This window comes from Hyperolius riggenbachi, chromosome 9, assembly GCF_040937935.1.
Source record: "Hyperolius riggenbachi isolate aHypRig1 chromosome 9, aHypRig1.pri, whole genome shotgun sequence".
Lineage (NCBI taxonomy): Eukaryota > Metazoa > Chordata > Amphibia > Anura > Hyperoliidae > Hyperolius > Hyperolius riggenbachi.
The window spans coordinates 244,365,536-244,387,328 of NC_090654.1; the positions used below are offsets into that span (position 1 = coordinate 244,365,536).

The following is a 21,793-nucleotide window of genomic DNA, read 5'->3' on the forward strand; positions in this document are numbered from 1 at the left end:
CTAACGCGCAGGTAAGCGCCGGGAGGTGCTAAAAAAATAAATAAATAAAAAATTGCCCACAAAATCTCAAAACGCTGGCGTCAGCGATTGCAATTTATGATGTGAACAAGGCCTTACTGTGTGTTCCGAAACCAACAGAATCAACAACCGGTCTCCCAGAATGCTCTGGGAGAAGAATTCTGCATAATAAACAGACTACGCTAATCATCACTGGGAGGGCGGGGTACATACTACTATACAGCTATAAATAGATTTAGAAGTGTTTCTAATGTTGAAACCAAGATAATTAATGTAAAAGTGGGTGCTGTATCCAAATTATTTATTACAGTCTACTATATGTCACTACAGTGCCTCTTTACAAGCTGACACACCACTGCATTCCAGCGGTTCTGGAGGTGTGTTTAGCTTTCAAGGACAATAAAGGGATGATTTGCATATTCAACAGTGGTGCATTGTGGGTGATGTGATATATGCTCATTTCCACCTGAATAATCACAAATAGCTTCTGTTTTAAAGGGAGTCTGAAGCAAACTTAAAAAATAAAAAAAACAGATACTCGCCCCTGGGACCTATGGAGAGCCTTCACGTTCCTCTGTTGGACCCCTCATTCCCCCGCAGGCTTCTCCATTGTAATCTCCCGCTGCGGGAGGCTGGGAAGTGTTCAGGAACGCAAGTCCTCCTGCAGACAGGCAGCTCCGTACTCCACATGCGTGAGTGCGCACTTGCACATGTGCAATATGGAGCGGCCTGTCTTCGGGAGCACTCAAGGTCCCAAAGACTTTCGAAGCATTGGGCAGTGGCAGAGATCAGTCTCCTACCCATCGGTTGGAGACTGCCAACGGAGAAGCCAGCATAGGAACAACTGGACCAGGAGAGGAGCAGGAAGGAGGACCCAGAGCCTTCCCTCTCCTTAAGTAGTTACCGTTTTTTGTTATTTTTATTCGCTTCAGACTCCCTTTAACCTCTTCCCGACCGCCTAACGTTGAATGGTGGCGGGTCCGCGTCTCTCTCGTTCCTCAGTGACGCATATATGGGTCATCTCGCAAGGAACGAGATTTGATGGGAGCTCGTCCTCGCACAAGCACGCTCTCCCGTCACTGCGCACATGGGACCCCAGCGATCAGCCTGCCAGCCTGTTTATTTTATTTATATATTAAAAAAGTATTTATATAACACATAACACATCTTCCACAGCGCTGTACAGAGTATATTGTCTTGTCAATAACTGTCCCTCAGAGGGGCTCACAATCTAATCCCTACCATAGTCATATGTCTATGTATGTATTGTATAGTGTACGTATCTTAGTCTAGGGCCAATTTAGGGGAAGCAATTCACTTATCTTTATGTTTGTTTTTTTGTTTATTTTTTTTTTAAACAAAATTTGACATTTTTTTTAATTAAAATGATAAAAAACTAAAACTAGCATCAGTATCATTCAAATACCACGACAAGAAAGCTCTATTTGTGAAAAGAAAAGGAGGTAAAAATTGATACGGAAGACCAGGGTTCGATTCCTGGCTAGGGTCAGTCAGTACCTATTCAAGGCTAGTCTCCCTAACACTGCAGGGTGGCCTCTTGAGCGCATTGCAGTGGCTGCAGCTCTTGAGCGCTTTGAGTCCCATAGGAAGAAAGCATTATACACATGTTTGGATTATTAAATTAATTTGGGTTCTAAGTTGTATGAGAGAGCAATAAACTGTTAAAGTTGTGAAGTTCCAAATTGTAAAAAATGGCCTGGTCACTAAGGGAGTATAAACCTCTGGGGCTCAAGTGGTTAAGGCAACTTAGCATTTCAGTCAGGGGGCTTTTTGGTCCTTTTTAGCCCCTTACACACTCATTGGAATTCTGGTTCTCCATGAGCAGGGGCGCAACAATAGACCCTGCAAGGGATGCAGGCGAACTGTAGAGCCAGTTCTGCTCCAACAGAGATGGATAGAGTGAGTGTAATAAGCTGAGGCTGGGCACACACTCATCTGTCGGTTTTCTGTATGTGTTTTCTGCACAACTTGTGTGTCTGCATGTGTGAATGCGGTTCTCAGTTTACCTATGCAGAAAAGTGAGGGGGGGAGGGGGCCCCATCCAAAGCAGGGCGGCCCAGTGATTTCTAGTTACGCCCCTGTCCATGAGCTTGCAATTCTGGGTCATTATAACATGCAACTTCCACAGAATGTGTATTTTTACATCATGTGCATAAATGTATCACTCTGATGTGAATAACAAAAACCTGTCAGCCTAAACATTACAAAAACTAAGCTCAACCAAGCTGCTGTAGTCGCTACAATGCAGAGGGGTCCTAAATATATGGTTTACGTATATACAAAACTGCGCATTGCTAGCCGTGGCTCTGCAGTTTGCCAGCAAGTCCCTTCATACATCCAGACTTCCTGTGTCTGTGGCCCCTCTATTTCCTGTCCACCAGTTGTCATGTGTCTGTGTGAGATGGAGCCAAGACTCTTCAAATAACTCAGAACACAGAGTGCTCAAAGCGGATCTAATGTGGCTCCAAAATAGTTAAAGCAAAGCTGAAGCAAAAAAACAAAACAAAAACCTTATGATACAATGAACTGTACGAGTCTCATATATTTCTTTTCAGTTATATAGCTTTTTTTTTTTTTTTTTTTTTTTTATAACAATGCACCATACTGTCAAAGTTGCAGTTTTAGAACCACATGCTGTCTCTTAAACTATAAGACAAAGCAGAAATGACCCTTTGAACTTTCCTGCAGTAAAACCTTATCTCAAGCTGTCTCTCACTGCTACTTAGCTGTTTAGGCCCGTCAGAAAACAGGACTGAGTTCAACCCAGTGGGTGGAATAGCTCAGAGAAGCTCTTTTATAGATAACTGAATTTTTTTTTTTTTTAAACTCTTCCTGCACTTGAAAACAATATGAGACTTTTTATGAGACTTTTTTTGCTACTAACGTTCTATTTCTTAGCTGTACGACACATACAATTTATAACGTCGTAAAGTTCATTTTCATTTCAGGTTTGCTTTAAAGTGGATACCCAGCTTAAAAACATTTTTAATTTGCTATTATCCTCCTGTAAGTCAAAGTTTTATATACTTATGTTGTTTTCCTCTCCCGAAGTCCTAAAAAAATAAAATAGATTTACCTGGGGCTCCCTCCCTCCGCTCTCAGGGACTCTTTTCCAGGGTCCCCTCAGTAGCAGCTGCCAACCCAGCCAGTGGCTATGGAGGGTACTTCTGCACCTGTGCAGAAGGGTGCTTGGGGGCCGCTGACCTGGCCGCGTATGTATGATTTTTAAATTTTTTTTTTTTTTGCAAAAAATATTCCCAGATGTATCTTTTAAAAATGCACTAGAGCAAAAACCGGTAAAACTTAAAATTCATATGTACACATACAAATAACGTGTATTAGTCCCAGAGTAACTCTCACTAATATAAATGCGAACGTTTGGATGTTGGTTACTCAATCACACAACAATGGCTGAACGGATTTAAATGAAATTTGGCACACACATAGTACATTACCTGGAACAACATATAGGATACTTTTTATCCCCATAACCAAAAAGTGGGCGGAGACAAATACAAATTTCACTGGGAAAATGTAAACTGCAGCCATTCTCACACTGGTAATGGCAGGGTTCTCACACTTTGTACAGTTGGTCACTGGGTGACTGGGGTTAATATTCAGAAAAGTGGGTGGAGCCTACAAAAGACAATCAAAATTCACCTATTGATTTTCAAGGGGAATGTTTAATTGCTGCAATTCTTCCACTGTAATGGCACAAGCCTCAAACCTGGTACAGTTGGTCATTGGCTGATTACGGTTCAAATTCACAAAGCTCACAAACTAGGTCACTGAGTAATTGTGCATTAGGGTTAGAAAAAGTGGGCAGAGCCAACACTAGCCAATCACATACCCAGGCAACGCCAGGCCATCAGCTAGTGCATTATAATTGTATGTTATTTCCCATATAGCTGTTAGTTGCTGGACAGGAAGTACATCACTGGGATTCCCATTCATTCAAGTCATTCCACCCCACCAAAGTTTATCAAGACATTTTGCAGGAGAACTTAAAGAGACACTGAAGCGAGAAAAAAAAAATTATGATATAATGAATTGGTTGTGTAGTACGGATAATTACTAGAACATTAGTAGCAAAGAAAATATTCTCATTTTTATTTTCAGTTATATACGTTTTTTTTTTTTTTAATAACATTGCATCATTCTCCAAGGTTTGCTTACACACTACTCAGCATTCTAAATGATTTTACAGTGCAGGCTAGTGAACTATTGACCTGTCCTCTGGAGAGAAAAAGAAAATACAGTGACTGACAGTTGAGAAAACAAGCTTCAGAAGACAGAGCTCTCTGCGACTTTGAAAGTTGTGGAGCTCAATGGCTCTTTTGCATTGATAACTGGAGTTTCCTAAATCTTCCTGTACTGGAAACAATATTAGACATATATCTCTGCTCCTGTTTTATTTATTTGCTGAACTACACATACAAATCATTATTTCATAATTTGTTTTTCTTTTCAGTGTCTCTTTAAGGCCATCTGTCCACCAGCTGTTGATCAGCAGAAGATGGGCGTTGCAACAGGACAACAACCCAAAGCATAGAAGTAAATCAACAACAGAATGGCTTAAACAGAAGAAAACATGCCTCCTGGAGTGGCCCAGTCAGAGTCCTGACCTCAACCAGATTGAGATGCTGTGGCATGACCTCAAGAAAGCGAATTACACCAGATATCCAAAGAATATTGCCAAACTGAAACAGTTCTATAAAGCGGAATGGTCAAAAATTACTTCTGACCATTGTGCACATCTGATCTGCGACTACAGGAAATGTTTGGTTGAAGTTATTGCTGCCAAAGGAGTTTCAACCAGTTATTAAATCTGAGGGTTCACATACTTTTTCCACCAGCACTGTGAATATTTACATGGTGTGTTAATTAGAGGTTTCCATGTTTTTATTGATTTGTGTGGTATTCATTTAAGTAGACTGTGATTGTCTATTGTTGTGACTTAGATGAAGGCCAGATAACATTTTATGACCAATTTGAGCAGAAATCCCGACAATTCCAAAGAGTTCACATGCTTTTTATTGCCACTGTATTTACATTTTCTGCGTCACCCACTGACTTTCATTTACTTCCGTCAGTGCTGTATCGACATGGAGGACCAATGGTAATGTGCTGTTGAGTTTGCGGCAGCTCGACGGCCAGCCGGGAGCTTGCGATGGGTTAAGTGTGCTAGGCCCCATTGCCTTTGCTTGTCGTTGCGTTTCTCTGCGGTAAAACAAGGTAATGCAACGCACACTAGCAAGGGAGATAAAGAGGTCATACTTTAGATTTTGTCCATATGGTCTTGGCCTATAAGACTACCTGCAGATCAGTTGTCAGACAGCATCCCTATAAGGGAAACCAATGCGTTACACCCTTACATGAAGCCCCTGGCAGATGTACAGCCAGTATAATATTAACCTGGCATCTGCAGTGCATATTTCCAGGGGTGTCAGCATGGTTGTCACAAGCTCCCATGAACGACAGGCAGCTCTATGTACAGAAGTCATATGCTAAACCCGGCCGCCCATCAATCCACGCGGAACAGCTCTGGACAGCTGTAGTCTGGAATTTACAAGAGACAGCACAACAGCTGTACCCACTATAGTCAGGGGCACATCAAAGCCAAATGGGTGACCAGCGCTGCTGCTCATGCAAAGCAGCAACAGATTCCACACACACAAGAAAAACACAGCCAGGCAACAACTGCATAAACAGGAGAGCTGGAGACAAGCATGGCCACAGAATGGAACTACTGCCAGTAGTGTGTCATTCACTTCCAGCCGCAGGAGATACCTCCACTTGTGCTCACATGGCTTGCCCATAATAGGAATACTGTCCTTCCTCCATGGTCTTAGAGTAAGCATTGCTGCTCTGTTCAACCTCCAGTTTATTTCCCTCCTCATCCAAGCCCATTACATGTACAGTACTGTGGCACTAAATGTACAAATTATCAATCCCAAGAACAATTTTCACCTGTCAGCATGCCTGCCCTTTCATTCGCCAATAACTTTATCACTACTTATCTTAACAAAATGATCTATACCTCGTTTTTTTCGCCACAAATAAGGCATTTTTGGGGGTGATATTTGTTTTTAGTAATTGCTTTACTTTCTATGCATTTTAAAAGAGAAAACAATAAAAATGAAAAAATACGCTAAGCGAAAACAAGAAATAAAAATGAAAAAATACGCTATTTCTCCAATACCATCCTCTATAGTGTAAAAATAAACAATGCTACTGTAAATAAAACCCACACATTTTATTTGCCCATTTGTCCCAGTTATTACAATGTTTAAATTATGCCCCTAGTACAATGGATGGTGACAATATTATATCTTGAAATAAAGGTGTATTTGTTCTATTCTGAGTTTTTATCCTCTTGCCGACCGTGTCACGCTGATGGGGGTGGCCGCGGCGGCAGCCCCAGGATTGCCTAACGCCAATTGGCGTAAAGTCCTGGGGCTCTTTTTTTGCAGGAGATCGCGCGCAGGCTGCACTCGCATCTCCTGCTTGGGGGGCGGAGCTCCGCCCCGCCTTCAGTCTCCAAGCGGCTATTGCCGCTCGGGAGACTGTTAGACGTCTATTTACACATACAGCGCTGCGATCGGCAACAGCGCTGTACTGGGGACAGCCGTGTCACACGGCTGTCCCCCTGGGGGACAAGAGGGCGATCGGCTCTCATAGGCAGAAGCCTATGACAGCCGTTCGCCGTAATTGGCTGGCTGTGGGGAGGGAGGGGAATTAAAGAAACAGTTTTTTCTTTTTTTTTTTTAAAAGCACCAACAATAATATTTATAAAAAAAAAAAAACATGGGGGGAGCGATCAGACCCCACCAACAGAGAGCTCTGTTGGTGGGGAGAAAAGGGGGGGAATCACTTGTGTGCTGTGTTGTGCGGCCCTGCAGCTTGGCCTTAAAGCTGCAGTGGCCAATTTTACTAAAAATGGCCTGGTCACTAGGGGGGTTTAGCCCTGCAGTCCTCAAGAGGTAATTACAAGCCTTTATTTACAAAAAATAACTAATATACCCTAATGCCATATATAATAAAAAAAAAAGCTGAGCCCCTAACTTAATTATTTACTTTTTTTATTTTAAATTATGTCTTGTTTTTGGTTTTATTTTGGTTACTATGGGGGCAGGTGAAGGGGGAAAGAGGTATTTATTTATTTTTATTTAATGCAAAAAGGTGTAAAATGTGTATTTTTATATGTATTTTTTTTGCCACTAGATGTCCTCACACTCACTAGTCTGTGTGCTTTGAGCAAACATGTGGACTGTGTTGTTACAGGAAAGATCATTGGCTTCTCCTTGAAGCCATGACCTTTCCCTTATAGGCACTTTGATTGAATCAGGGAACACTTCTTTCCTTTTACCAATCGCGGCTCTCCGAGACCTGACGGATGTGTATGTGCACCGCAGCAGCATCTTAACCGCTTGAGGACCATAGGCTTACACCCCCTAATGACCAGGCTATTTTTACAATTTAGTGCTCTGCAGCTTTAATAGCTCGCAGCAGAGCCATACTAAACACACAAGTGACCCCCCCCCCCCTCCCCCTTTCTGCCCACCAACAGAGATTTCTGCTGCAGGGTTTGCTTTTTTAAAAAACAAACAAACATTATTTTGTATTTATTTATGTTCCCCTTCTCCCTCCCCTCGCCAGCCAATCACAGCGATCCTTTCTCATAGGCATCAGCCTATGAGAGGGGATCAAGATCGGTGCCTTACCAGGGGACAGCCGTAGATTGCAGCGCTGTACAATGTAAATAGACAACGGTTTCATCTTCTAACAGTCTCCTAGCAGCGATTTCCGGTAGACTTATGACAGAGCTCCGGGATGCGCGCGCATGGGTGCGCACGACCCCCTGTAAAACCCTGCACCAGGACTTGGCGCCTTTTGGCATTAGGCGGTCCTGGGACTGCCACCTTCCCGACGCCGATCGGCGTTAGGCGATCAGGAAGGGGTCAAAACGTTCTGTGGTCTGTTAAGAGGGACCAAGAGAACGTTTTAATACTACTGCCGGTCCAGTAGTGGTTAAAAAGGAACTATAACCAAGGATTGAACTTCCTTCCAATCCGTAGCTGATGCCCCCTTTCCCATTATTATTTATTTATTGTATTTATAAAGCGCCAAGATATTACGCATCGCTGGACATTAATTTAGGTTACAGACAATGTTTAGGGGTGACATACAGCAAAATGACAATACCTGAATACAAGAAAGACCAGATCATGCAGCACAGTATGAGTACAAGGTAATGCTTAGTCACTAGAGGGAGAAGTAAGGACACGAAAGGTAGGGGACCAGAGTTCAGCTTTAGAGCACTTGTGAGGGGTGGTAGGCCAGAGTGAAAAGGTGAGATTTGATGGCTTTCTTGAAGATGTTTAAAGGAGAGGGCTGCCCTAATGGGTGAAGGTAGGGAGTTCCATAGTGTTGGAGCAGCTCTTGAGAAGTCCTGGAGGCGTGCATGGGACTGGGTGATGCGGGGGATGGGGGGGGGGGGGCGGTTAGGCGAAGTTCATTAGAAGAGCGGAGCGAGCGGCTAGGTGTGCATTTTCCACTGTGCATGGAACTCTCAGTAATGAACATTCCATACAGATCACCTGACCAGGGGCGTAGCAATAGGGGGTGCAGAGGTAGCCAACGCATCGGGGCCCAGAAGGGCCCTCCCTCAACTGCAGTATTATCGCTCTATTGGTCCTGTGCTGGTAATAATAACTTCTATAGGTACTTTGAATAGTGGTAATCACTAACAAACTGTTCCCCATCCCGTTCTTGCACCTCTGACACTATAGTTGCCATTGGCAGGTTTTGGTTTGCCATATCAATTGTTATGTATAGAGTGCTTGGGGGGCCCCATTGTCAAAGTTGCATCGGGGCCTACAGCTCATTAGCTACGCCACTGCACCTGGCAGAACTAAAGATGTCACCAGCAGTGATACATTTCACAATGGGGCTGGGAGATAAGTATAAATACACCTATTAATTTCAGCTCAGGTTTCCTTTAAAAGGAACCTGAACTAAGTGCGATATAGAGGTGGCCATATTTTTTTTCCTTTAAATATTACCAGTCGCCTGACAACCCTGCTGATCTCTTTGGCTTCAGTAGTGTCCCGATGAGAAACATGCTCGTTTCAGGTGTGTGATTCAGTCACAAGCATCTGATCTGCAGGCTTGTTCAGGGTCAAGGCTTAAAAAAAATAGGGGCGGATAACTAGCAGGACAGCCATGCAATATGAATGGTTTACAAGGAAATAAATGTCAGCCAGTCACTTTAGGTGTGATTAACCTCTTGTCAACTGCTCCACGCCGATTGGCGTGAGCAGTGCGCCAGCCCCAGGACTGCTCCACGCCGATTGGCGTGAATGGCTGAGAACCGGCTTTCTAAGAACGTGCATCTCTGCTTGCCTTCAGTCGCCCAGCGCCAATCGCCTCTGGGAGTCTGTTAGACGGCAAAACCGCTGTCTATTTAGTTAGTACAGCGCTGCGATGTAAGGCAGCGCTGTACTGGGGACAGCTGTGTGACACGGCCGTCCCCTTGGGGAACACAGGAGCGATCAGCCGTGATAGGCTGAAGCTGATCGCTGTCATAGGTTGCCGCTGGGAGGGAGGTTGGTTAAAATATATTAAGAAAAAATAATATAAAATAAAGGAATGTTATAAAAAATAATAAAATAATTATTTATTAAAAATAAACATCCCTGGGGGCAATCTGACCCCACCAACAGCAAGCTCTGTTGGTGGGGAGAAAAAGGGTGGGGTGGGGGGAGATCACTTGTGTGCTGAGTTGTGCGGCCCAGCAGCGAGGCTTTAAAGCTGCAGTGGCCCAATTTGTCAAAAAAAAGGTCTGGTCACTAGGGGGGTTTAACACTGCGGTCCTTAAAGAGGAATTCCAGTGAAAATAATGTAATTAAAAAAAGTGCTTCATTTTTACAATAATTATGTATAAATGATTTAGTCAGTGTTTGCCCATAGTAAAATCTTTTACATTCTGACATTTATCACGTGGTGACATTTTTACTGCTGGCAGGTGATGTAGCTGCTGCTTGCTTTTTTGGCAGTTGGAAACAGCTGTAAACCGCTATTTCCCACAATGCAACAAGATTCACAGACAGGAAACTGCCAGGAGCATGGTCCTTTAGAGCAGCGTTTTTCAACCGCTGTTCCGCAGCACACTAGTGTGCCGTGGGATGTTGCCTGGTGTGCCGCAGGACTGTCCTCTTCCCCCCCCCCCCCCCTGTCCCCGCAGCCGCCGCTGTTATAACCTTAGCAGCGGCCGCTCTCCCCTCTCCGGCGCATGTACTTTCCAGCAGCGTATTTCCCGGCTGCTGTGTGTGATGCGACAGGAAGCAGGGCTTGGTTCCCATAGTAACGGCGATACACATCGCCTCTACAGGAAGCCGATGCCCTGCTTCCTGTCGCATCACACACAGAGCAGCCGGGAGATACGCTGCTTGAATAAATACACGCGTCGGAGAGGGGAGAGCGGCCGCTGTTAAGGTAATAACAGCGGCGGGGACGGGCGGGGGGCACCACCTACCCATACTGGCTATTCTGGGGCACTATACTAGCTATCCTGGGGCACTATACTGGCTATACTGGGGCACTATACTGGCTATACTGGGGCACTATACTAGCTATCCTGGGGCACTATACTGGCTATACTGGGGCACTATACTGGCTATACTGGGGCACTATACTGGCTATACTGGGGCACTATACTGGCTATACTGGGGCACTATACTGGCTATACTGGGGTGCTATACTGGGGCACTATACTAGCTATACTGGGGCACTATACTGGGGCACTATACTGGGGCACTATACTGGCTATACTGGGGCACTATACTAGCTATACTGGGGCACTATACTAGCTATACTGGGGCACTATACTAGCTATACTGAGCACTATTCTAGCCATATTGGGCACTATACTAGCTATACTGGGCACTATACTGGGGCCCTATACTAGCTATACTGGGGCACTATACTGTGGTAACTATACTAGCCATACTGGGGCAACTAAACTCCCTATACTGGGGCAACTATGCTAGCTATGCAGCCGCACCGCAGCCCCTCCCCCCCCCCCCCCATAGCCTGCTGCGCACGGCACTGTCCACTAGGTCGCGCAAATGCGGGCCGGAAAAAGCTTTACCACTGCTTTAGGGTGTCTTGTAGGAGCGGTTTCATCACAATATCAGCCATACTGAGCCCCCTGATGATCCGTTTGTGAAAAGGAATAGATTTCTCATGGGAAAGGGGGTATCAGCTACTGATTGGGATGAAGTTCAATTCTTGGTCACGGTTTCTCTTTAAGTGGTTAATGGTCAACTGAGGTGACATGTGACATGATGAGATAGACGTGTATGTACAATGCCAAGCACACAAATAACTAAGTTGTGTTCCTTTTTCTTCTTTCTTTCTCTGCCTGAAAGAGTTAAACATCAGTTATGCAAGTGTCTGGGTAGGATTGGATCAGACTATACATAACCCCCACTGATAAGTAATTACAGCCATAAAATATTTTCCTGTTAGTAAACGGCTTCTAAGAGCAGGAAAAAGATAAAAAGGGTCAATAATTCATAGATTTGAGCTCTGGCATACTTCAATGAATGTGTCAATAAAGCAGTAAAACTTACAAACTAGATTTAAATATAAAATAAAACTGTGGGATACCTAAAAAAGTCATTTTTAGGAGAAGGAAGATAGATACAATTGTTTATTTTTTTCATCAGTTTATTTTCACCGCGGATGTTCTTTAAAAAGGAACTCCAGTGAAAATAATGTAATAAAAAAGTGCTTCATTTTGACAATAATTATGTATAAATGATTTAGTCAGTGTTTGCACATTGTAAAATCTTTCCTCTCCATGATTTACAGTCTGACATTTATCACATGGTGACATTTTCAATGCGGGCAGGTGATATTAGTGGAATGAGATGCTGCTTGCTTTTTTTTGGCAGTTGGACCCAGCTGTAAACAGCTATTTCCCACCATGCAATGAGTTTCACAGCCCGGAAACTGTCAGGACAATGGTCCTGACATCACACTGTGGGAGGGGTTTCACCACAATATTAGCCATATAGAACCCCCTGATGATCCGTTTCAGAAAAGGAAAATAATTCTCATGGAAAAGGGGGTATCAGCTACTGATTGGGTTGAAATTTAATTCTTGGTTACGGTTTCTATTTAAGACAGGGAGCACACCTAATAGAACCGCATGCATTTTGCCGCATAGCAAAAAAACTCAGGCAATGTAAATCTATGGGCTGCACCAAAATCGCATCTGTGTGATTCGCAAAGAGATATTTTTGTGCATTTTTAAAATCATACAGCAAATTCATCATCGCTTGCAAAATTGAGAAACTGTATTTTATCAATTATTTTCTTTTTGTTTCTCTCTTTAAAATACATAAAAAAATAAATTCCTGGGAAAAAAAAAAGGACCCAAAGAAAGTCCAGTTTCTCCCCCCCAAAAAAACTATATATATATTACTAAGGGGTCATAAATAGTGATAAAGATATTGCTGATTAAAGAGTGGTATAGCTAAAACGTCAAAACTGCGACGCTGGTATTAAAGGGAACCAGAGAGGATGAAGACAAGCTTTTATACATACCTGGGGCTTCCTCCAGCCCCATACGCCTGGATCGCTCCCACGCCGCCGCCCTCCGCTGCCCGGATCCGCCGGTACCGGGTCCCGTCATTGCCGCGAGTCGGCCAGTCGGCCGGCAGACGCGGCCAATTCTCCGCATTACAGGGGGCTCCCTCCATACAAGTACGCATGAGGCTGCTTACTGCGCAGCCGCATGCATACGGGTATGGAGGGAGCCCCTGTGATGCGGACAATTGGCCGCGTCCGCCGGAAGTGACGGGCCCGGTACCGGCGGATCCAGGAAGCGGAGGATGGCGGCGTGGGAGCGATCCAGGCTTATGGGGCTGGAAGAAGCCCCAGGTATGTATAAAATCTTTTTTCTATTTTACAGAAGCATTCCTCTCTGGTTCCCTTTAAGGTGAGCCAGCAATAAAGTCCATAGGTAAATTCGGCTAATGTGATTGGGTGGACGGCACCTTCTCGAACTGCTAGGTTTCAGATAGGTTGTAGTAATAATATACCCACACTATCCAGCCAATAAGAATGCTTCAAGTTGTAGACGTTGCTGGGCTATGATAACTGTTCCTAATGGACTTTGCCGCTGGCTCAGCTCAACCATACTAGCTCCAAAATTGCTCTAGTCCATAAGGGGAAAAGAGGTCATGGTGCGAAGTGGTAAAAATTGTCAGTTTGAGATTGCATAAATCTGTTCCAATCACAGCTCTCTTCCGACTTTTCTCTCTCACCACTGTAGAAACAGGTCAGTAACGTCTGATGTTTCCATCTCTACTAAAGAGCATTGTCCTCACCTCCTCTCTTACTCATTGGCAATCACAATACCATAGAGATCATTGCAGCACTTCACATTTTACAGTGACATCTTGTGGTTGCTTTACTATACTGCATTTAACGAATAATGCTGTTACAACCAACAGACAGTAGTTCTTTCTAAATACATTTACGAAGGTGCCTTTATCGAAATGACACATTACAGAACCCAAAGATCCCAAAAGTTGAACTATTGAAAACGATACACTAAAGCTACTTACACACATACGACAACGATCGTTCGTTTGGAACGACGAACAATCTTTTAATTGACGAAAGAACGACCTAAGTAAAGTTAGCTTTTAAAGGTGTGTAACGATCTGATCCGTTTGTTAACGAACGATGCGGAACAACGGCACATACTGTTCCTGGAAGTGACATCATACCAAGTTCCGCCCGTACGGAAACGAACGGTTCAAAACGTACGTTACACTTTAAAACTAACGTTACATATATTACATTACAGTACAAGATTTCATACTGTAGGTATCTAAGTAGAGCATTTACATAATATAGCGTTGACAAAACATACAAAAATACACTCTGTCCTGTTAAAATGACAATTCTGGTATAATCATGTAGCAATTAACGTGTCACAGGACACATTCATGGAACGAACGTTACATCACGAAAAAGCAACTGTTGCGCTTGCGCATAAGAATGAAAGGTTCTTTGGAGATAACGAAATGCGCATGTCAAGTCTAGTAGGAACGACCGTTTTCTAACGATGTGCTACTTTTGCAAACGATTATCGTTTTTAACGATCTAGCTCGTCTATCGTCTGACTTAATGATCATTGGATGCTTTTTTTTAAACGATCGTCGTTTGAAATGATTGGGGAACGATCGTTTCAAACGACTATAGTGTATGCACCTTTAAGCCCCATACACGCTCAACAGCTGTCTTTTATGCAGCACAATTATCAAACAACTTTTGTTGTGAAACAAGTTGAAACAACCAAAAAAAAAGTTGCTTGCTATTGTTCAAAGAACTGATAAGACATCAATCCAACAGTTGGATTGATGTCTTATTAGTCTAATCAGTTGTGTGAACAACTTGTTGGGTTGTTTCAACTTGTTTCTCAACAAAAGTTGTTTGATAATTGTGCTGCATAAAAGACGTGTATGGGGCTTATGGTTCTAACTGAACCAATAAGTATTAATATAACCAATGGGTTATACAACAACAAGTACTGCTTGTCTGCTACATCCTCCTTCATGTCCTCTCGCTTCTTAAAACGTAATATAAGTAAAACAGAACTAATCATTTTTCCACTGTCTCTGTCCATCTCTCTGCCTGACGTTACAATAAATGCTAATAACACTCCCATTACTTCAGTTCCCAAAGCAAGGTGCTTGGGGGTATTATTATTATTATTTATTGTATTTATAAAGCGCCAACATATTACGCAGCACTGCACAATAGATAAATGGGTTAACATACAGGTAGAACATACGGAAACTCACAACAAAACAAGATTATGCAAATGATTTGATAACAATACAGTGTCATAGGTCAAAATAGAGACTTTTCGAGTCTACAAGAGGGGTGGTTGTAAGATTGCATAATCAAGCTGGATACATTAGGGAGGAGGGCCCTGCCAGAGGCTTACAATCTAAAGGGGTAATATTCAACTCATCTCTCTCTTTTATTCCTCATGTTCACTCCATAACTAGCTCCTGCCATCTCCAACTCAAAAACATCTCGCATCCGACCTTTTCTCACTCAAGACACAATTAAAATGTTAATAATAATAAATGTTAATCTTATAATATCTTGTCTGGACTACTCCAGCATACCACTTTGTGGACTACCTTCTAACAGACTGACCCCGCTCCAGTCGGTACTGAACTCAGCTGCTCCTCTCATTCATCTTTCTTCTCGCTCTTCCTCTGCTGCCCCTCTCTGTCAAGCTCTTCACTGGCTGCAAATTAACCAGAGGATCCAGTTCAAACCCCTAACCCTAACCTACAAAGCTCTCCACAATCTCTCTCCCCGGTACATATCCTCACTAATTTCCAGATACAAACCCAATCGCAATCTCAGATTTGCACACGATCTTCTGTTGTCCTCCTCTAGAATCACCTCCTCACATTCACGCTTACAGGATTTTGCACGCGCTTCACCCCTCCTCTGGAATCCCCTCCCACAACACATCCGTCACTCGCCAACCTTTGTTACCTTTAAGCGCTCTCTAAAAACTCATTTGTTCAGACAAGCATATGCGCTCCCTTAGGCCACTTCCCTTTGTCCTAAGACCAAATTGCACTCCTACTAAGTATCCTAAAACCCACTGCCTCTATATATATTTGTTGTATACTACCCCTCCTCTTGTTTCCCGCCATTCCCTTTAGATTGTAAGCTCGCAAGGGCAGGGCTCTCTCCCACTGTCAATACCAATTCTGTATTTTGTATAATTTTTGTATTTTATCACTAATTATGTATCTTGTATATTGGTGTACACCATTGTCTGTATTATGTACCCCATGTTTGTTTCTTACTTTGTACAGCGCCACGGAATATACTGGCGCTTTATAAATCAATAATAATAACAACAGTACAGTAGTACGTAAATTAGCATTAATAAGTGTGTGTGTGTGTGTGTGTGTGTGTGTGTGTGTGTGTGTGTGTGTGTGTGTGTGTGTGTGTGTGTGTGTGTGTGTGTGTGTGTGTGTGTGTGTGTGTGTGTGTGTGTGTGTGTGTGTGTGTGTGTGTGTGTGTGTGTGTGTGTGTGTGTGTGTGTGTGTGTGTGTATTCTGTATGATGTACGGTGTGTGTGTGTGTTGGGTATGTAGATATTTTTTCTTGAGGGAATCAGATAAAGAGGTGAAATGTAGAAAAAAAACCTTTAGATTACAAGCCAGGAAACCCAGTGATTCTTTAACGAGACCGCCACACTAAGCCACCGCCCACAACTGCCCTGCCCACCCTAAGTCACCACCCACAGGTGTGTTCATGCATATTTACAACCTTCGGTTAGAGTAAAGGATAAACAAGGTCCACCTACTTCAGGAGCGAGATATTCAGGGGTGCCGCAGAACGTCTTCATAGTCGCCCCGTCCTTTATACCTTCTTTGCAGAGGCCAAAATCTGTTATTTTTATGTGTCCATCTTTGTCCAGCATAAGATTTTCCAACTGAAACAAAACAGCAATAAAAATTAGGAGGACAAAAAAAGAAGCTAAGCAAAATGTAACATTCCAAGCTGCTTGTCAGCAAGGCAGATGTTGCAACCCCTCCCCTCCTGCTGGCACATCTGTCTCCTGCATTACCTCAGATAACCCAGTCAATGAGTGCAGGGACCACACAACAAGAAAGTCATTCACATCTCCTCTGTAAAGGGCTTCCAATGAAAGGAAGAGGGGATATTTATAGCACAAGACAGGTAAATAGAGCTCTTCCACATAATCCCTCTCATTACGCACACGCTTTTTCCTCCCGTGTTTTGTAAACACTCAGCCTGCACCAGTACAAAACATTGGCTTAATATCCTGCCAGGCACGCCAAGATAACAATGATTAAAGGTCAGTGGTAAGGACTTCACTTTATGAAAGACTCCTGCTCACACTGCTGTCATCTTTAAAGGGACACTTAAGCCAGAAAAAAAATGAGTTTTACTCACCTGGGGCTTATACCAGCCCCCTGCAGCAGTCCTGTGCCCTCGCAGCCACTCACTAATCCTCTGGTCCCCCGCTGCCAGCTAGTTTTGTTTTTGCTGACAGGCCTGACAGGACTGGCTATGCGTAGCTTTCTTCGCATTCCCGACTGTAATTAGCGCTAAAGCGGGCCGCAACGCGTACAAAAATACAAAAAAATATCTATGCGTAGGTAATGAGGCAACGCATGTCTTTGTACGCGTTGCGGTCCGCAATAGCGCTAATTACAGTCGGGAATGCGGACAAAGCTACGCGTGGCCAGTCCTGTCGGCAAAAACAAAACTAGCTGGCAGCGGGGGAGCAGAGGATTAGTGAGTGGCTGCGAGGGCACAGGACTGCTGCAGGGGGCTGGTAGAAGCCCCAGGTGAGTAAAACTCCATTTTTTTTTCTGGCTTAAGTGTCCCTTTATAGAGGAACTCTGGAGAAAATGGGAAAAGGGAATAATAGAGCTGTAGCTTAAAATTAGAATACACTTAACCTTTGGCCTCCCATCTAAAGGTAAATGTAAATAGCTCTCCCTATCTGGAAGGCGGCGTGAGGAAAAGATAATTACCGCTACCTTCAGCTTCTCCTGTTTTATAGTCTGCAGCGTTAAAGGACAACTGAAGTGAGAAATATATGGAGGCTGCCATATTTATTTCCGTTTATGCAGTAACAGTCACCTGGCAGTCCTGCTGGTCTATTAGGATGCAGTAGTGTCTAAATAACACCAGAAACAAGCATGAAGCTAATCTTTCGGATCTGACAATAATGTCAGAAACGCCTGATCTGCTGCATTCTTGTTCAGGGGCTATGGCTAAAAGTATTAGAGGCAGAGGATTAGCAGGATAGCCAGGCAACTGGTATTGCTTAAAAGGAAATAAATATGGCAGCCTCCATATCTCTCTCGCTTCAGTTGCCCTTTAAGGTGACCTTTCATCAAGGAATAATGGCCGCCGATCGACCAAGAGACAGGTCTCTCTCTAATCGCATTTGATTAGAGAAAGAGCTGTTGGCTGCCATGAAGCACAGGCCGATTCCCGATCAATTTCAGCATGAAATATGTTGGGAATCGGCACTGTGACATCGCCACGCCACCCCTGGCTGCTGTCCCCCTAATGTTTTAACTGCCCCCCTCAATGCATATGCAGTTATAATTTACCCTTACTTGTCCACTTTGAGTGTTCTCATTGTATTTCCCCCACGCTGTTGCCGGAGTTATAGCATGTGAGACACGGGTGTGACGTCACAGACGTGTCTCATGGGCTATATGCGGTAGTCACGTGGGGCCCGGATGTGGAAATAGGCCACGGATACTCAGTACAGACGGGGGACAGGTAAAGTATAACTGCATGGGCATAAACTTTCTCTCCCACGCTGCGCTCAAGGCCACTGGGTTACAGTGCCGAAGTACGGCACAAGTATGCAGGATCCAGAGCGTATAGCGGTAGGCGGCCGCTGTGTCCCCATACTTCGCCAGCTCCAGGATGAGAAGACCAGAAAAGGAGCGCGTCGGCATCCACAGGACCGGAGCGAAGGGGAGAGGAGCGTGGTGGCAGGATCAGGTGCAGTATGGAAGTGTTAGTTTAGTGTTGCTGTAGGTACAATGTAATGTTAGTACAGTGTAGTGTTGGTACAATGTAGTGTGTAGTGTAGTGTAGCTCAGCTGGTAGGGCAGCGGGGACGAGTGCAGTTTAACTGGTCAGGTACCCATTCAATTAATGAAAGCCTCAGCGACTCCTGAGGACGGCAAAAGCCGAAACTGGTCAGAACTGACTAAAGAGTGGGCATCTCAAGGGTTTTACCATTTGTATGATTTGCACTTTTAGCACTTCAAGGCATTTATTAATTGAATGCGCCACTGCTGTGCAGGACCCACAATGTTACAATAAAGGTTTGTGGAGTACTTACCTGCATACTCATCAGTGATTTTATCCCTGGTGATGGTCACCTTGTCTTTGTTAGCACTGGGGGCTGCAGGATTCTACTAGCTAAAGCTGGTTGTATATCCCACAGTGCTGTTTGTCTGCTACCCTGCTTGTGCTGAGTTTTTAGGATATATTCATAGTTTCAGTGCTTAGCCACAGAGGCTTAGAGCTCAAGTGACCATGAGCCAAATATGAGGCAAAGTGAGGGGAACCACTTGTGGGCCAAACAGAGCCGGGACTAAGTCCTCCAGCACCCAAGGCTGAGACACCAAATTGCGCACCTCCATCCCTCCCACCCCTGCCGTTACACACCGATTGCTATTAGACTAAGAGGCACCCCAACCCACCACCAACACCTTAATCTCTAGTTATCTGACTTGCAGTCACTGCCATGTATCCCCTTTTCTTATTTCTTACTGCTTCAAACACAATAGGCAAATGATAGCTCATTGGGTTGTGCGCCCCCTCCTCCACTGCGCCCTAAAGCTGGAGCCTCTCTCGCCTCTGCCTCAGTCTGGCCCTTGGGCCAAATTTGATGGCACTGAGTTTTACATGTATGCTTTAAAGGGATCCTGTAGTTAGAGGCACATACAAGCTGTCATATTGTCATCAAACACTGAAAAAGCCTCTTCTGAAAAACTTGTGCTATATTATCACAGATTCAGTTGTTACCACAGGCATTTTAAAGGACACCATTAGTGAGAGGTATATGGAGGCTGCCATATTTATTTCCTTTTAAACAATACCAGTTGCCTGGCTCCCTGCTGATCTGTCATGCATCAGTAGCGTCTGAATCACACACATGAAACAAGCGTGCGGCTTATCCAGTCAGACTTCAGTCAGCGCACCTGATCTGCATGTTGGTTCAGGGTCTATGGCTTAAAGTATTAAGAGACAGAGGATCAGCAGGACAGTCCGGCAATCTGCATTGTTTGAAAGGAAATACATATGGCAGCCTCCATATGCCTCTCAGCTCAGATGTGCTTTAAAGGTAGCCTTCAGGTGTCTCACTACAAATACGCCCGCCGCCTTTGCAGCAGTGCAAGTCTGTAGAGTTACCTTTAAATCTCTGTAAACTACATTTTTCTCTGAGTGAAGATAATCTAATGCGGACACAATTTCTGCTCCATAAAATCGGGCTCGTTCTTCAGCAAAGATTCGGTCTCTCGATAGATGGAAAAATAACTGCAGAGAAAGAAAAAAAATCACGATAACGATGTGTCTTTTTAAAACCCTTGTCTTTGCGTATTTTCTTTTTTTTAATCTAGTCATATACTTGTGCCCTACTGCAGAGCTATCCAATACTGTATCTGGCTAAAATCCCCCACAATGCTCTTGAGTCTCGGACAGTGGGTTTTCTGCCTAGGCCAGTGATGGTTAACCTTGGCACTCCAGCTGTGGTGGAACTACAAGTCCCATGAGGCATTGCAATACTCTGACAGCTCTAAGCATAACTGAAGGAGGCAGAGGCATGATGGGATTTGTCACAGTAGTTTTGTCACAGCTTGAATGCCAAGGTTAACCATCACTGGCCTAGGCTATAAGTCACATGACAAATGCATGCACACAATTTTTGTTTTTTAAAGCAAAACGGTTTTCTTTATTTCAAAATATGATTTGATTAGACTGACATGAGCCCCTAGGTATGAAGTGTGAATTTTGAAGTGGAAATCCAACCACCATTCAGGGCTGGGACCCACTAGAACGCTTTTGTGAGCGTTTTTTGGACCGCTGACGATCGCCAGCAATTTCAAAAACGCTTTGCCAATGAAAGTGAACGGTGGTGAACCCACTAGCACGATTACGATTAGAGCTAATTGCAAGCGCAGAACATGCAGCTTTTTGTGATCTTTTGCACTCTGATATATTTGTATAGGGAAATCTCTTGCAAAGCGCCACCACAAAACGCTAGCGATTGTAATAGTGCTTTGTGATTTTTAGCGTATACCAAGGCCTCATAGACAGCAGAGCAAGTGAAAGATTTTATTCCCAGCTTCTGTAAGTCACTATAACGTTTTAGGATGGGTGGGAGGAGGTGCCGCAGGAGCATTTAAAAGGTTTAAAACTTTTTAAAAATCTACAAACTAACCTCAGACAAAGATTGAGATTTCAGAATGACATTTTTTGTACACTAAAAAGACGGAGCGTTTCAAGAGTGACATAGTGGTTAGCACCCTTGCCTTGCAATCCCAGCCAGGGCACTATCTGTAAGGAGTTTGTAGGTTTTCTCCATGTCTGCATGGGTTTCCTCCGGGCACACCGGTTTTCTCCCACATCCCAAAAACATACAGATAAGTTAATGGTCTTCCCCCTCAATTGGCCTTAGACTACATTATACACACTACACTATGCATACACAGACTATGGTAGGGATTAGGGATAACAACAGGGTAGGAGGCGCCCAAAAATATATAGAATCTCAGTATATAATCTCCATAAATATAAAAACTTGCATTTATAAAGGAAGGAGAGGCAATCTTACCTCTCTTGAAGCCAAAAAACACCAATTAACTACTTAAAGAGAACCAGAGCTGAAAAACAAATAGATTTATACATACCTGAGGCTTCCTCTAGCTCCATAAGCCTGGATCGCTCCCACGTCACCGTCCTCCGCTGCCTCTGTCCGCCGGTACCGGGTCCCGTACTTTCGGCCAGTCAACGCAAGCGCTGTGCGCTTCCGTCGTACTACGCAAGCGCACAAATCCGGAGGGAGCCCCCGCGCTTGCGTACAACTGGTCGCGTCTGGTGGAAGTGACGGGACCCGGTACCGGCG

General features: G+C 44.0%; 1 protein-coding gene across 1 annotated transcript in view; it reads right to left on the reverse strand.

Annotated features, from left to right (window-relative positions):
* The window catches only part of AKT1 (AKT serine/threonine kinase 1), a 219,802-nt gene that overhangs the window by 37,004 nt on the left and 161,005 nt on the right, over positions 1 to 21,793 (reverse strand). The window contains exons 9-10 of the mRNA XM_068254235.1: positions 20,080 to 20,205; positions 16,466 to 16,594 (exon numbers count right to left, since the gene is read on the reverse strand). Of these exons, the coding sequence (XP_068110336.1) occupies positions 16,466 to 16,594; positions 20,080 to 20,205 (255 nt within the window). The remainder of the gene's footprint in view (positions 1 to 16,465; positions 16,595 to 20,079; positions 20,206 to 21,793) is intronic.